At 43.2% G+C, this 18004-nt stretch overlaps 1 protein-coding gene across 1 annotated transcript in view; it reads left to right on the forward strand.

Moving 5' to 3' along the window:
• Positions 1-1496: 1496 nt before the first annotated feature.
• PRDM4 (PR/SET domain 4) overlaps positions 1497-18004 on the forward strand; it is a 37253-nt gene continuing 20745 nt past the window's right edge. Inside the window, exons 1-7 of the mRNA XM_068118591.2 lie at positions 1497-1980; positions 4958-5100; positions 7807-7989; positions 10802-11093; positions 11244-11713; positions 11950-12099; positions 12552-12676. Coding sequence (XP_067974692.1) covers positions 4971-5100; positions 7807-7989; positions 10802-11093; positions 11244-11713; positions 11950-12099; positions 12552-12676 — 1350 coding nt within the window. The 5' untranslated portion in view covers positions 1497-1980; positions 4958-4970. The remainder of the gene's footprint in view (positions 1981-4957; positions 5101-7806; positions 7990-10801; positions 11094-11243; positions 11714-11949; positions 12100-12551; positions 12677-18004) is intronic.

Below are 18004 nucleotides of genomic sequence, written 5' to 3' on the forward strand. Positions count from 1 at the left end.
GAAGGTCAACCACTTCTTTCAAATTACTAAAATCCTCAATTTTCATCCAATTGACTTGAGATTTTAAGAGGATTTGCATATGTGGACACTGAATTCAACCACCAAGTATTTTTGAGGTCAACATCGGCCTAATTTCCCAAAATTTTCAATTTTCACCCAATTAACTTAAAATTTGAAGACGATTTGCATATCAGGTCACACAATTCAACCACCAATTAATTTGTGAGGTCAAAAGGATGCTCTACTGAGTGCCATTCTACTTTGTTCCCTTTTGTCAAGTGTCACTCTATGAGTGATAGTGTCAAGTGTCACTCTATGAAGGCCAAAAGTGAGACTGTCAATGGGATTTGACTATAAAGGTCAAAGGTCAAGGTGACAGTGACGTAATTTGCATAAACACATTTTGGGCTCTATCGTGCTTATTAATATTTGGTGTAGCGAGAAGCAGTGGTCGGCAAAGAAGATTGAAAATTTGAGGATAAATATATTTCATTGATAGAAATCGTTCATGAACCACTGATGGGAAAGATATCATCGCAATGACCATGTTCAAAGGTCAAGGTTCTTTCGATTTTCGTCATACCTGTGACCTGTCAGGCTACTACCTAATGCCTTCTTGTTATGACGAAAATTGAAAAATTTCAAGCATATTGTTTGGTCTTGTGTGTTATTCTGTCTGTTTGTCTGTCTGTTTGTCTGTATGTCAATTGCCTACAGGTTACAATTTTAATCCGATTTTCACGAAACTTCACCACATAGTAGAGTTCATCATAACGAAGAAGCCTATTGATTTAGAGGTCAAAGGACAAAGGTCATCTTGAGGTCAGATTTCAAATATTGCCATTTTTTCATCCGATTGACTTCAAAGTTGAACAGCATTTGCATATTGAGGCGTCACTAAATTGGGAAACCAACTATTTTTGAGATCAAAAGGTGAAAGGTCAACTCAAGGTCAAACTTCTAAAATCATCAGTTTTCATCTGACAAATCATCGATTTTTCATCCGATTAACCTGAAAATTAAAGAGTAATTGCATAGTACATCACGGAATTGGATGACCAACTATTTTTGGGGTCAAAAAGTCAAAGAGAGAGGAGGATGAGGAGGAGGGGAAGGAGGAGGAGAAGGGGAAAGGAGGAGGAGAAGGGGGAGAAGGAGGAGGGATAGGGGGAGAAGAAGGAGGAGGAGGAGGAGAAAGAGGAGTAGGCGGAAGAGGAAGGAGAGGAGGTGGAAGAGGAAGGGGAGGAGGCGGAATGGGAGGTGGAGGAGGAAGGGGAGGAGGAGGAGGGGAGGACAGGATGGAGGGGGAACAAGAAAAGGAAGGGGAGGAGGCAGAGGGGAAGAGGAGGAGGGGAAGAGGAGAAGAGGAGGAGGAGGAGGAGGAGAGGATGGAGGGGAAACAGGCAAAGTAAGGGGTGGAGGCAGAGGGGAAGAGGAGGAGGGGAGAAGGGGGAGGAGGGGAGGAGGGGAGAAGGGGGAGAAGGAGGAAGGAAGGCAAATGAGGGGAAGGAGGCGAGGAGGAGGAAGGAGGCCTGGAGGAGCGAAGGAGGAAGGAGGCGATAGGAGGGTTGGAGGAGGAGATAGGAGGGGAAGAGGAGGAGATAGGAGGGGAGGATGAGGAAGGGTAGTAAAGACACAACAGTAATAAAGTTATGAATCTATTGTATTGTGATTCTATTTTGAAGCCATTCCGATGTGTCTCATTACAGACTGCCCGTCGGTGTTGCGGGTTGTCCGTGTGAGGATCGCTTAATGTCAATGACGTCGTGATGAATCGCTTTCCGAACACTGGAGCAGCTTGTTCAACCTCATCCCTTACATTTAATTACCTGAGATGGCTCCTCCGGGACCCTTCTCGCAGTCTCAGCCTCACCGCGCTCGCTGTTCGAGGAGCCTCAACGGACTCGGACGAGAGTAGGCCGCGGTCTGGTTAGCGACGCTCGGCTAGTTTTGGTCCGACCTTCCGGCGCGCTTTACCCGGTATGGAAACCTCAAAGTGATGCATCGTCTGCTTGCTGAGCCCTTTAGTCTCTCATTATATATTCCGATTGAACGTCATTCCTCATCTCTCAGTGTTTGCCTGTCTGTCTGTGTTACGGGATTGCTTGATGAACAAATTAATTTATCTTACAAATATTTCTCCTTTCAAGCAAAGGACATTAAATGGTCGGAAAGCGCAGCATATTTATTCTAATTGTCCTTTTTCACTGGTGTGGATATTCTTACGGTACATTTTGGGAGGACAGGATGAGAAAGTAAGGTTAGAGTGGGGACCATAGAAGGGGGCCAAAATATTCAGGTTTTTGCGTACGTATTATGTGGACTATCATTTGTTGCACTGCGATTGAGCACGCGCGCTCCGAGGCCGACCCCACACAACTCGTAATGGTCACCGGGGTCGATGAAATGGTCTACATTCTATTTTTGCCGAGGTTTATTCCCATTGCTTCGTGGTATGGTATCTATCCAATTACGTTGTGCCTGTACGACCTTGCTTACACTGCCTTTCTCAAGAAGACCATCTGTACATTCGGTAGAGAGCATACCTCCGCCAAGCTGAAACGTTTACGTTTTGTATCCCACCAATAGGCCGGATCTGGATTCGAACCTGCATGCTCAACCAAAATCGAATCGGGTTGTTACTTGGGAAAAAAAACTTATTTTTTGACGAGTATGTTGATCACTCTGGGTTTTGTGTTTGTGGGTGTGTCTGTGTCTGTGTCTGTGTGTTTGTGTGTTTGTTTGTCTGTCCGCTCACTTATAGTTGCCTACAGGTCACAATTTTAAACCGATCTTCACGAAACTTCACCAAATGGTAGAGTTCGTGGTCCAACAAAATCGTATTTATTTTTGAGGTAAAAAGGTCAAAAGGTCAACATAGGCCGAAGGTCAACCACTTTTTTCAAATCTCTAAAATCCTAACTTTTCATCCGATTGGCTTGAAATTTAAATAGGATTTACATATCAGCTAACTCAATTCAACCAACAACTATTTTTGAGACCAGCATCGGCCAAAAGGTCAACATGGGCCAAAAGGTCAACAACAAAATTTTTCAAATTTCTAAAATCCTAAATTTTCATCTGATTGACTTGAAATTTTAATAGGATTTACATATCAGCTAACTCAATTCAACCAACAACTATTTTTGAGACCAGCATCGGCCAAAAGGTCAACATGGGCCAAAAGGTCAACAACAAAATTTTTCAAATTTCTAAAATCCTAAATTTTCATGTGATTGACTTGAAATTTTAATAGGATTTTCATATCAGTTAACTGAATTCAACCAACAACTATTTTTATGTCAACATAGACCAAAAGGTTAACATAGGCCAAAGGTCAACAAAGGCCAAAGGTCAACAAAGGCCGAAGGTCAACAACCATTTCAAATCTCTAAAATCCTCAATTTTCATCCGATTGACTTGAAATTTAAAGAGGATTTACATATCAGCGAACTGAATTCAACCACTGACTATTTTTGAGATCAACATAGGTCACAAGCTCAACATAGACCTAAGGTCAACCACTTTTTTTGTCAAATCTCTAAAATCCTCACTTTTCATCCGATTGACCTTAAATTTGAATAGGATTTGCATATCGGCTTACTGAAACCAACCACCAAGCTAGTTTTGAGGTCAACATCGGCCGAATTTCTAAAATTGTCAATATTCATCCGATTAACTTAAAATTTAAAGACGGAATTGCATATCAGGTCACAGAATTCAACCACCAATTATTATTTGTGAGGTAAAAAGGATGCTTTACTGAGTTCTATTTTACTTCGTTCTCTTTTGCCAAGTGTCGCTCCAGAGTGATTTTTACAAACCTTTATTTAACTTCATCTGAACTTTGTCCCGTTTCAAATCTTTGAGCCGTTCGTTTTCTAGGTTCCATACGTCCTAGAGAACTGAAATTTGGCCCACAGTCCTCTTTTCTGGTACATTTTTATTTATCACAATTCATTAATTAAAAAAAATTGGTTTTAAACTTTAAAAAAATGTTTTTAAGTGTGTAGCCCTAAAACATGTTTTTTCGTTTACTTGTTCATTCTTGTCTGTTGTCACCTAACCATCTCGTCCACATAAAAATAAAAATAAAAACACCTTTAGAGGCCATTTTTCCCCGCAAGCGGGGGTTGGCCTTTTTCGGGAACCGTGGTTGTTGTTGTTTTTCGGTCCCCTATTTGAAGCAATGTTTTACGGCCGGATGCCCTTCCTGACGCCAACCCTTTTTGCCGCCTTTAACGACAAGCAGGGAATTACCAGTGAACTGGTACTCAATTAGCCGACCTCGGAAGGATGACAGGCTGAGTCAACCCCCCTGGCGTTAATTCAGCGATTGACCTGGATTCGAACCCAGGATCCTAGGATCCTAAGCCGGCACCCTAGCCGCTAGCCCAACACCAGGGATAGTTTTGTCAACGTCCACATAGTTTTGTCATAATCCATTCACAACGTTTTGAAATAGCATGCTATATATAATTTGGCCCCATCTCTCAATGGGGAAGAATTACTTCAAAAAATATCTAGTGTGGTATTTGGATCTTCACCAAAATTTAATCAATTCTTTCTTTTCACACACCCAATCTGTCCATCAAGTTCTGTCCAAAACCGTCCATAACCTTTTGAGGTATCGTGTTGTACATCATTTTTGGCCCTATATCTCGATGGTGAAGAATCACTTAAAATTATAGTGTCCTGATCTTCACCAAAATGCAATCAATTCATCCTTGTCACACACTGAACCTGGCCACCCAATTGTGTCTGAAACTTTCCACAACTTTTTTTAGATATCCTTCCACAACAGACAGCTAGTTGTGTATTGCTGATCATTTTGTCATTTTTAATAGTTTTCATTTTGTATCAATTTATTATCGTTTTTTTGTCCCCACTGGCATATCTGGATACTGATGCCGTCGAGAATCGACTTTGTTGATGGAATCCATGGTTGCAATCACAGGATCACACCCAACATGAACGAGATGAACCTAAACATGACAGGGATGGAATCATTGGGAGCATCATCCATAAATGGTGGCCTTTCGGTGGCTGGAAATCACCTGGGATTGCCCTCTCCGACACACAGCCCCATGGCACCAACAGGTGTGTGCCCAAGCATGCGCTGTCTAATAGCAGGACAGTGAGGATAAAAGTGATAAAGTTCAATGAAGCTCATTTGTGAAGACCAGTCCAACTACTTTGCTTAAAAGTGTTAAAGAGAGTTTTAGCCACTGTTAAATAACCTTCGTGTAAGGCCCTCATTACTCCATTTCACAAAGTGGAGTATTGGAAGGATTAATCATGTGACTAAATGTACAAATATTGGTCGATGCAAAAAAGGTGAATCTTGCATGATCTTAGTTATTGGTCAGCATTGAACCATAGAGGGAGAAAATGAAATGAGTGATGTTTTTGTAAAAAAAAAAAAAATCATTTACCATAGCATCAGAGGGAAAGGATATTCAAGAAAAGAAATAATTTGTGGTTCAAAGATGAATTTCTATGCTTTGTATCTGCTGTTTTCAGTTTACTTTTTTGTACACATAGTCTAGGCTCGTGGGAGAGCTCGTACTCGTACACGGAATAGATCAGGACACAACAGGAAGGAAGGAACCGTTGAGAGAAAGGGAAAACACCAACAGCAGAGTTAAAGGCAAAGATAGATGTAAACCTGGGTAAAAAATGGGAGTGGGGAGAAATGGGGGTGCAGTAGAGGGACATGGGGTTGTTGTTGTTTTTGTATGCAGCCTATGGCTGGTGGTTGCATCATTTCTCTGGAAGCACGTTTGTGCCACTGATGCAGTGCCCCGATTGCCAATGAGCTGGAACTCAATTTGCCGACCTCGCAAGGATGACAGGCTGAGTCAATCCCCCTGGCGTTAATTCAACGATCGACTGGGATTCGAACTCAGGATCCCAGGATCCCAAGCCAGCACCCTAACCATTAAGCCAGCACCAGCCTTAGGGACATGGGGGACCAAGATGGATACAAAAGGAAACTTTCAGGAGTGGAAACAGGAAATTTGGAAGGATGAGGGATTAGGGTAGGTTGAGGGAGTTAATGAGGGTAGAAAAGATCATGGTTTTGGATTGGTTTGGAGAATGATCTGAGATGGTGGTGAAGAGCTGTCTTTAAGACTTTGAGGGAAGAATGAGATTGAAGAGAACGTGCAAGTTGGTTTCACAGGCAGGAGGAAAGAGGAACGAATGAGTGGAGGTGAGCAGTGATCCTGCATTTTGGTTGTTTGTTGGACCATGTGTGCCCTGCAGAAACCTGGGGAGGGGGGGGGGGGGGGGGGGAGAGGAGTGTGACAAAGTACAGAAAGACGAGAGGGTGCAGGACATGAAAGGAGGCGGTAGAAGATAGAGAGACCATCGACCAGTCTGCAGTGGCCAAGTGATATAGGCCCTTAGGTTCAGCTTCATCATGCGAGATTCCTATAATTTCGAAGGCCTTGGTCTCCACAGATTCAAGCTGAGCGAGGTGTAAGGCAGGGGTGTCAGCCCATAGGGGAGAGCAGTACTCCATCAAGCTGCGGATAAAGGCCTTGTTGGGGTACAGGAGTTCAATTTTGCCAAGGAAGAACTTTGTATGATGGAGGATGCCCAGTCAACTTCCCAATTTCACAGAGCTAGGCTGCGAGTGCATTATAGTGTTCAGAAGCAATCATTCATTCTGTTCAAGTAACAAATACTGCACAAAGCCATTCTTTTGAGTTGAACATAGTTTTATTTTGTTTTTTACTCACCACTTTGATTCTGAAGAAAAGCATCAATGCTTTTCAATAATTGTATTTGGTTTCACCAGATTTGGTAGCATAATAGTTAGAGCATCCACTCTGATTCTGGGAGGTCAGCGGCTCAATTCTTACCCCGGCCGAGTCATATCAGAGACTTTAAAAATGGTACGTGATGCTTCCTCAGTTGATTCTCCTTAGTTTGAAAATAGAGCATGAACAAGCCACATCGGTTGGCATCCCATGGGGAGGGTAAATTTCTCCTCGATTGCCCCACTGATTGCGGAGAGAAAAGCAGTCACAAAGATGGCATTGCCGGTACTAGAGTACCTCGTGATGTTACATCGCTCCTCCATTCCCTCTCCAACCCATCTTCTCAACCCCCAAAGACAGCAGCTATGTTTCGCAGGAGTCAAACCCAGTGTTGTCTCGTGTGTTTGTCTGCATGTGTGTGGGTGATTTGTGCTGAAGATCCTCCATTAGCCTTGGACCATGAATTAAAAAAACATTACCGATGTGTCTACGGACCCACCCACAGGTCACTCGTGGAACCAAAAAATACACTTTGCAGGAGCAAATTTTGTTGGGCGACTTTAATTATTTTTTTTGGGCTCGTTTGTTCAGGCTATGGTTGAACAGAAAGAGATTATTATTTTATTTTTACTGGCTCTCGGGCTTATGGAGGTTCTGTGACACAAATCACGCATACGCGTGCAGACACATACACGGGAAGACACCAGATTTGACTTTCACACACACACAGCCGCTGAGTCGGCGGGGCAATCGAGGCGTAAAATCCTCCTGCTTAGATGCCAACCTATGGTTGTTTGTCCTACCCTATCCTTTAAATTCTGAGTATCAAGCAAGGAAGCAGCATGTGCCATTTTGAAAGTCTTTGGAGTCTGGTTAGTAAACCTTTACTTTTATCTTGATGTGTTTTGCAATTTGAGGCTGGATTAAAGTTCAGCCATTTCATCATTCCTCTTTCAATATCATCACCATAACGAAGATGACAGTAATGAAAACAATGGAGGAATGGTTTGCCTGACATGAAATTCTGCTGGTGCCACAGGCATGCCCGTGACTATACCCAACCTCCCACCATCACTGGGCTCCCTCTCATCTGCACTGTCGCTCATGCTGCCAATCGGCCTGGGTGATCGCAATATTATGTGCAACATGCCAGAGCGTAACTACCCGCTGCCGCCGCCTTACCCACACATGGAGGGCGGTTACATCCGCCACATCTTGCCAGGTGCGTCTGACATCTACAGCAGCTGAATAATGCCAGAATATCCAGTCCCATCCTCATTTAGTTAATCTCCGTGCTCGATTATCATACTGTCCAGATTCTGCTCTTTTCTTCGGGACAAAATCTTTCTTGCCTACACAACGGTTGTAAAACATACCATGTTTATCTAGTTGTAGTCATGTATTTCTTGCATTGATTTTAACCCATTATTTGCAAAAAAAATAGTGTTATTTGCAAATTTTTGCATTTAATTTCTCATAATTTTATGCTTCTATGACTTTTCAATTGAATGGTTCAGATGAACAATAATGTAACATATTTGTGTGCTTGCTTCTAATGCCTGCTCTCCACAAGAACATCTGCACCATGCTAAGAGATGCGCCTCGACCTACCAATGCATGCCCGGACTTGAAGACAAATTGCGATACATAAGCACACTCTCACCTGCTGCTCAAACAAGCTTTGAACTCTACACAAATGATCTAAACCCTATCACAGTGCAGACATTGACTTGAAAATGCATCAAACATTTTTCCATGCAAGAAGGCAGTTTATTTTAATGGTACACACATATGTACATACATCGAAACATACCACATAGGAAATGTAATGACCTCTGATTCGTGTATATGTGATTGCCGCACTGGGAACACTTGGCGACATGACATACATAGATATGGAACCTACGGTGTTTCCCTAGCACAGATACATCCTGGACCATCTAGTGGAGGAAAGACATTACACGTCTGGTTTTGGCTTTCATTTGTGGCATCATCAGGGCAGTGTAGCCTATCATGGAATATGATGTTCTTTGGATGAGACCTTTCACAAGTCTGTATTTTGGTATATTCTCCTCATCTAATTCCATATTCTTGGCTCTAAACTCTGATATACAGTGCATTCAGAAAGTATTCAGACCCCTTCACTTTTTTCACATTTTGTTATGTTGCAGCCTTATGCTGAAATCGTTTAAATTCATTTTTTCCCTCATCAATCTACATTCAATACCCCATAATGACAAAGAGAAAACAGGATTTTAGAAAGTTTTGCAAATTTATTGAAAAGAAAAAACTGAAATATCACATTTACATAAGTATTCAGACCCTTTGCTATGACACTTGAAATTTAGCTCAGGTGCCTCCCATTTCTCTTGATCATCTTTGAGATGATTCTAGACCTTGATTGGAGTCCACCTGTGGTAAATTCAATTGATTGGACATGATTTGGAAAGGCACACACCTGTCTATATAAGGTCTCACTGCTGACAATGCATATCAGAGCAAAAACCAAGCCATGAGGTCGAAGGAACTGCCTGCAGAGCTCAGAGACAGGATTGTGTCGAGGCACAGATCTGGGGAAGCCTACAAAAAAAAAAATCTCTGCTGCATTGAAGGTTCCCAAGAGCACAGTGGCCTCCATAATTCTTAAATGGAAGAAGTTTGGAACAACCAGGACTCTTCCAAGAGCTGGCCGCCTGGCCAAACTGAGCAATCGGGGGAGAAGGGCCTTGGTAAGAGAGGTGACCAAGAACCCGATGGCCACTCGGGCTGAGCTCCAGAGATGCTGTGGGGAGATGGGCGAAAATTCCAGAAGGACAACCATCACTGCAACACTCCACCGATCTGGGCTTTATGGCAGAGTAGCCAGACGAAAGCCTCTCCTCAGTGAAAGACACATGAAAGCCCACTTGGAGTTTGCAAAAAAACACCTAAAGGACTCTCAGACTTTGAGAAACAAGATTCTGTGGTCTGATGAAACCAGGTTTGAACTGTTTGGCCTCAATTCTAAGCGTCATGTCTGGAGGAAAGCAGGCACCACTCATCACATGCCCAATACCATCCCAACGGTGAAGCATGGTGGTGGCAGCATCATGCTGTGGGTGTGTTTTTCAGCAGCAGGGACTGGGGGACTGGTCAGGGTTGAAGAAACAATGAATGGAGCAAAGTACAGAGATGTCCTTTATGAAAACCTGAAACAGAGCGCTCAGGACCTCAGACTGGGCCGAAGGTTCACCTTCCAACAGGACAATGACCCTAAGCACACAGCCAAGCCAACACAGGAGTGGCTTAGGGACAACTCTGTGAAGGTCCTTGAGTGGCCCAGCCAGAGCCCTGACTTGAACCCAATCGAACATTTCTGGAGAGACCTGAAAATGGCTGTCCACCAATGGTCCCCATCCAACCTGACAGAGCTTGAGAGGATCTGCAGAGAATAATGGCAGAAAATCCCCAAATCCAGGTGTGCAAAGCTTGTCGCGTCATACCCAAGAAGACTCGAGACTGTAATCGCTGCCAAAGGTGCTTCAACTAAGTACTGAGTTAAGGGTCTGATTACTTATGTCAATGTGATATTTCAGTTTTTTATTTTTAATAAATTTGCAAAACTTTCTAAAATCCTGTTTTCTCTTTGTCATTTTGTGGTATTGAGTGGAGATTGATGAGGGAAAAAATGAATTTAAACGATTTCAGCATAAGGCTGCAACATAACAAAATGTGAAAAAAGTGAAGGGGTCTGAATACTTTCTGAATGCACTGTATGAGCAAATATATTGACGCTCCATTCACAAATGGTTTATCATGGTTCTACATTGTGAACACTTGAACTATCTGATTTCCACAACTCGAAGAGTTTAGTTCGGGCTTTTCATATACCGTATCATGATTTTATCTTGCAAATGTGTTATGGCTAGATGTTCCCACAAGTCTCTTTGATAGTGCACTACCTCGACGATTGTTCTCGCTGTTGGTTTTGTGTGTGATAAAGGGTGTGGCTTACCAACCATGAGGTATGTGGTACCTTTGTGGCATATCTGTAGGAATCCTCTCGTATCTCGCCGAGCGTCCTCCACCACAGTACGTACACCCAAGTGCCTCAGTTGGAATGGAAGGTGCTGCGGGAGTACCTTTGGCTCACAACCCAGCTGTCGGCCTGGAACCATACCATCCAGTAGATTCACTCGGCCTTGATGTTGGAGTAATACCCATGGCTGTCAAAACATCGGAGAGCGAGCGTGGCTCACCTAGTCGCTCACTGCCGGAGCGTTCTCACCCTCTACATGCTGTGCAGCACCCTCTTGATACACATGTGGTAATGGAATCTGTCTCCAGGTGGGGCTACCTCTTGAGCAATAGTCTGCTGAGATGGCATCAAATGAACTTATTACTTTAATATTTGTGCATAAATTGTGGAGGGGTAATTTGTCTTGCTAATAACAGCCTTCTCTCTCTCATTGACCCCCACCCCCACCCCAAAACTAGGGTGAGCAGCCCAAGTTCACCCGACGAAGCCAGCATGCATGACACTCTCTCCATTGAGGTAGTGCCACAGGATTCTGATATTGATCCCGTATCATCACACTCGCGTTCAGGCTCCAGTGGGTGCGGCCCTGCGCTAAGTGAGGCCTCCATTGTGATGTCGCCTCAAGAAGCTTTGGATCTGCCGGTGGTCATGGAGTCAAACTATCCGGACGGGCATCTCAACACTACTTCATCAGCAGCTCTGGCTGTGTCAGCGAGCGAGTTAACACTATCTGCATCGCAAGCTATGTCTTTGGGCTCTGTTGGCCTTCACGGGCCTCCTATCGGGTTGGAGCCCATTTCAGTTGGAATGGCACCTGAGGTTTCAATAGCCTCTCGACCTGAGCCAGCCTCAGGTCTTGGCTTCATTCCAACGATGCAGGTGCAGTTAGAAGAAACGACAGGTTCCATCAAGGATGAGTGCTCAGTTTGTAAGTGCTCGGCTTGAATCTGTTGTGTTTCAGCAAGCACTTGTCGATGTACTTTGCATCGTGTATGTTAAATACATATGTGACGCTAAAGTACGGTTCAAAAATTATGCATCAAATTGAAAGTAATAATTTGATGATAAATGTGTTTGTGATCATAAAACAATAGCTGTATATATCACGTCAGTAATCTTTCTGAGTAATTGATGGTTCTGAAAGGTGCATCATTGCACCTGCAGGGTGCCCACTGTGTGACAGGGCATTCATCGCTGATTGCCCCACACACGGCCCCCTCACACTTATCCCAGATACACCCCTCGAGTCACGAGCACGGCTCTCAATGCCCAAGCAGCTGGTCCTGCACCTTAACCACAATGGGAGTCCTGCAGGTGAGAACCAGGCCACGAAACCAGCTATTTTTGCGCTGCAATAAAGTTGATTTCAAAAGGTGAATGATATAATAATTGATGCAATCGTTGAATCATTGTATTGAACTGTTAGGACTGCAGTTTAAAACCTCTTAATTTGTTTTAGTTTGGAATAATACAAGCTCATTTGCTTTAATATACTGTATATGCAAGAGGGTGAATATTTGACATAATCTTTGCCATTGGAAAGTCCCCATGTATTTTATTTGCCTCTCCTTTCAACTTCCTTTTCCTTTTCCTTCTATTTCTTCCAAAACTCCCTGATGTATACTCTCCCATTTCCCTTCATTTTCTCAATTTCCTTCTTTCCCCATCCCTGCACAAGCAAAAGGTCAGGATCCCCACGATGAAGTTTGAGAGAATTTGTGGGGAATGATCCTTGGCTTTTACAATATTGTTTTTGTGCATTGTAGGTGTACGAACCAGGAGCATAATCCCTGTGCGGACATGTTTTGGGCCTTTGGCTGGTCAGCAGAGTTCAGGTCTCCATCCTAGAGATTCTTCACAATTTGAAGATGACAGACCTGGTTTATGGAAGGTATGGTTTAAAACACTTTTTCGGGTTAGACTGTGGAGGACAGTACCCTAATAAGTGGCTTTTAGATTGCTAGAAATATCTATATTATAAATCAGGAGATCAGGAGATCTGTGGAAGAGAGGGCTGGGGAGGGGTACATGGGATAAACAAGATGGACACTATAAGGACTTTCAGGAAGGAAAGTGGAATTTTAATTAGGTAGATTCAGGGTGGATTAACGGGGGTAGAAAAGATAAAGGTTTTGGATGGGGGAAGATAAGAGATGGTGCTGAACAGCTGTTTTGAAGACCTGGAGGGAGAAGTGGGATTTAAGAGAGTGTGGGAGTTTGTTTTTGTATGCGGGAAAAAAGAGGAATGAATGACTGAAGGTGAGCAGTAAGTCTTGATTTTGGCAGATTCACCAGAAGAGGGTTGCTGGCAGATCTTGTGTGTCCTGTAGGATTATTTGGGGGACAGAACAGACAGAGCAGGGGGTGCAAGGCCAAAGAGGAGAAGATCGAAAGACGGCCAACTTGTCTGTGGTGAGAGTTTGAAAGGCCCTCAGAATCAGCGTCATCATGGGAAATACCAATGATTCTAAAAGCTTTGGTTTCTACAGCGTGAAGCTGACTTAAGTGTAAGGCAGGAGCACCAGCCCAAAGGCGAGAGCATTACTCCATCCAGATGCGGATGAAACCTTTGTATTTGGTGAGAAGCTTAGAGGTGCCAAGGAAGGACTTCGCACGACGGAGGATGTCCAGTTGGTGACTGGCTTTGGAGGCCAGCTTCAAAATGAGGTTTTCCCAGGAAAGATCATGACTGACCCAAAAGCTTGAGTGTTAGAACTTCTTTGAGAGGATTGTTGAGAAAATAGATGGGAGGGTTATCCAGACGGTCTTTTCGGAGAAACAAAATGAGTGTGACATTTGTCAGGATTGAAAGACATCTTCCACTTCTTTGACCAGTCTGTGATTTTATCCAGGTCTGCAAGGAGTGAGGAGGCTGCAGACTGCCGATTTGAGGGATGAGGTATGGAGTGGCAGAGAGTAGAATCAGCAGCAAAAATATAGAGAGGATTTTCCAGATAATCGGAGAGATCATTAATGAAGACCAGAAAAAGCGCAGGGCTCAGAACACTGCCTTGGGGAACCTCGTAGGACAAGTAGCCTGGACAGGTAGCCTGGACAGGAAGAGGAGATGAGAGAATTCCATTTAGAGCCACACATTGACTATGATAAGAGAGGAAGTCGATGAGCCATGCATGGAGATTTCCATGGATATAAGAGGAGAGGTTAGTGAGCAGGGCGGGGTACCAGACTGTATCGAAGGCACGAGATATGTCAAGGGAGAACGCACTGATTTCCTGTTTGGCTTTGAGGACCTCCATCCATTATTGAAGCAGCATGTCCAGAGTATAGTGACCTGATCTGAATCCAAATTTATGATCCGCGATCAAGCCATTGGAGAAAGAGGAATAACTTAATATCAGAAGTGATGATGGATTCCATTACTTTGCTGATAATTGGGAGCAGGCTGAATGGTCTGCAGTTGCAAGGATCTGTTTTGCACATTTTTTGTGTAAAGCGGTGATGTTGGCTGATTTCCAATCAGAAGGCAGATGACCTTTAGCAAAAGAGAGGGTGAAGAGAACAGAGAGAGGGAGTGAAAGACTGGCAGAGCAGGATTTTAGGACCCGTGGGCTGATGCCATCTGGCCAGTTGCAGAATCAGAGTCGAGGTTTGACAGAAACTTCTCCACCTTGTCAGGAGAGAAGGACACAGAGTCCAGGAGCTGCTGGGTTCGACTGGGTACGGTGGGTACAGAGAGAGATGGGTTTGGGAAACAAAATTTTGAGCCAAACACAGAGTTCAGCCATTCAGCTTTTTCACTTGTGGAGTCAGCTGTTTAGCCATTTGAGGTAAGGGAGGGGATGGAGGGGGAACAAACACCAGAAACAGATTTGACCAGACACCACCAGGATTTGAAGGAGGAAGACAGGTTTGAGAGTTCATTCTTGAGTGTGGAGAGGTATTGTTTTCTGGCTCTCCTGAGGGTAGACACACACTTGTTCCGAGCTTTGTGTAAGGAACTGAGATTACCTTCAGTTGGATTTGCCTTCCAAGAGGCGAAGGCAAGTTGTTTCAGGGCAACTGCCTCACCACAAGATTCAGTGTACCATGGACGGGAGGAAGGGTATGACAACTGAAGGCGAGATGGGAAAAATCTGTGCATAAGAGAGAGCAGTTTACTTTGACATTTTAATTTATGTAATAGATGTGAGGATCAATCATTTCAAGAGAAAGTCTAATGTTGCTTCAACGATTAAGGTGGCTGGCTTGAGATCTTAGGGTCTTGACTTTGAGCCCCTGTCGTGCCATTGAAATAACAATTGGTGGGTTGACTCAACCTGTCATCCTTCCGAGGTTGGTAAAATGAGTACCAGTTTACTTGTAACAGGGGCACTGTAATGCATGTACTGCATCAACGGCACAGTCAGGCTTCCAGAGAATTATGCAGTCAGCAGCCACAGGCTGTATACGAAACAACAACTTTCAAGATAAAGATGAAGAACAAAAATGAATGTTCCTGAGCTTAGAATTCAATTTCTTTTTTAAAGCGAAGTTTCTGTTACTTTGGAGACATGATATTGACATCATGAGGAACAGAATTATTTGTTAGATCAAAAATAAAGTCAGCTTGAAATGTGTAGAAGCAATCACGTGGTATAATGAAGCACATAAACATTCCATTTTCTGTAAAAGTTGGATTTATAAAGCCTGTATAAGACCGGTATTGATGTATTGAAACTACAGTCGTGGCCAAAAATATTGGCACCCTTGCACTTTTTTCAAATAACTCACAATTTTCTCTTAAAATAAGTTGAAATTGACAAAAGTATTTGGTCTCCACAATTCTTATTTCACTTCTAATATTACAGAACCTTTGTTTTTGATTCAGAACTTAATATCTCCTTTTAAATCAGGAAATAAAAAGAAATTGCATTGACAAAATAATTGACACCCTCGACTTAATATTTGGTAGCACACACAGCCTTTGGACAAAATAACTGCAGTCAAGCGCTTCCTATAGCCATGACTGAGCTTCCTCCACCTCTCTACTGGCAGTTTGTCCCACTCTTCTTGTACAAACTGCTCCAGTTCTCCCAGATTTGAAGGGTTCCTTCTCCCAACTGCTGTTTTCAGATCTCCCCACAGGTGTTCAATGGGATTTAGATCTGGACTCATTTCTGGACACTTCAGAACAGTCCAGCGTTTTGTCTTGAACCTTTCCTGGGTGCTTTTCCAAGTGTGTTTGGGGTCATTGTCCTGCTGCAAGACCCATGACCTTCGACGGAGACCCAGCTTTCTGACACTGGGTTGAACATTGCGCTCCAAAATGCCTTGGTAATCTCCTGATTTCATGATGCCATGCACACATTCAAGGCATCCAGTGCCAGAGGCAGCACAGCAACCCCAAAACATCACTGAACCTCCTCCATGTTTGACTGCGGGGAAGGTGTTCTTTTCTTTTAAGGCTTCATTTTGTTTTCTGTAAATATAGAGATGATGTCCTTCATCTAAAAGCTCTAATTTGGTCTCATCTGTCTACAGGACATTCTCCCAGAAGGATTTTCGCTTGTTCAGGTGTGTTTTGGTGAACTCCAGTTAGGCTTTCTCAGCAGTGGGGTCCTCCTGGGTCTCCTACCATAGAACCACCTTTCATTGAGTTGGCGACGGATGGTGCGAGTTGAAGCTGTCGTACCTTGTGTCTGAAGGTCAGCTTGAATATGTTTGGCAGTTGATCTAAGTGCTTTCTCCACCATTTGAACAATCCTTTGCTGCATCTTCGATCAAGTTTTCTCTTGCGGCTACGTCCAGCGAGGTTGGCTGCAGTGCCATAGGCCTTAAACTTCCTGATAACATTGTGGACAAAGGTCACATGCATGGAGATTGGTGTTCTACAGTGGGCACAGGAACATCAAGGTCTCTGGAGATGGACTTGTAGCCTTGAGATTGTCCATGCTTGGCTACAATCTTGTGTCTGACGTCCTTAGACAATTTTCTGGTTTTCTTTCTTTTCTCCCTGCTCATTGCGGGACACACAGTGATACAAAACAGCAGAATGACTCCTTTTCTCCATTCAAACTGGTTGAATGAGTGATTTTTATGTTGCAGGCACCTGTAACTCACCATAGGTGAGTTCATTTCCAAAGTAAAGGTGAATCACCTGCTTGAAATCTAATTATTTCTAACAACTTCTAAAAGGTGGCAATAATATTGTCTGGGCCATTTTAGGATTTCTGTGTGGAATAAGCTAAGATTTAGTATTTTTTTCAGTTTTTTTGTTTTGCTCCACTGCAAACCAAAGAAATACATATGTGGATACGCACAGATTTTTTAATTTCAACAATTTTCTGGAAGAAATGGTGCATTATTTGAAAAAAGTGCGAGGGTGCCAATATTTTTGGCCGCAACTGTATATGTATGCATTGTGAAACTAAATGTGTGCATATGCAAAAATAATGGAAAGAACAGAAATGAGAATGATACGATGAATGGATTGTCTCTGAAAGAAAGAATTCCGAGCACAGAAATCAAGAAGAGATGAAAATCAGTACTAGTGAAGAAGAACTTGGGCAGGAAAGACTTGGTTGGTATGGTCATATGCAACTACGGTCAGAAGATGAAACGGTAAAGAAAGCGATAAAGCTCGTGGTAGAATGGAGAAAACCCAGAGGATGTCTCAAAAAGACGTGGATTGAAACTGTCAAGAAAGATATGGATTGCTTGGGTTTGCATGAAACTGATGCAATGGATAGTTCCGGAGGAATGCCATCATTAGACCAACGCCCTGAACCAAAGTTGAGAATGGTCAACGGGTGTGTGTGTGTGTGTGTGTGTGTGTGGGGGTGTGTGTGTGTGTGTGTGTGTGTGTGTGTGTGTGTGTGTGTGTGTGTGTGTTTGTTTGTGTGTGTATCCACAATACTGTACTGTATAATAGTCCTTAACTTCCCAGGGCATTTTCGATTTATTTCATCTGTGGGTGGGGTTGGGGTTAATTTAATAGAGAATTAATAGAACGAGGAAACCAGAGGAGAAAAGGGAAAAGGTGTTTGAAAATGGAGATGACTGAGGAAAGAAGAATGTATGAGAGAGATCAAAGTTTGTCCATTTTAATGTACATCATTTGTGGATGACCACTAATTCTGTCTCTCAACCTACAACCAACCACCAGCATGGTATTGGCAAATGATAAACTTTTCTCCTAAGTTGCTCAGAAAATAAGTCCATTTAATTTGATGACTGCACAAGACAACGTTTGCTGTTATAAACTTTGTCCCTCCTCAAG

Source organism: Myxine glutinosa, chromosome 1 (assembly GCF_964187855.1).
Source record: "Myxine glutinosa chromosome 1, kmMyxGlut1.1, whole genome shotgun sequence".
Classification (NCBI taxonomy): Eukaryota; Metazoa; Chordata; class Myxini; order Myxiniformes; family Myxinidae; genus Myxine; species Myxine glutinosa.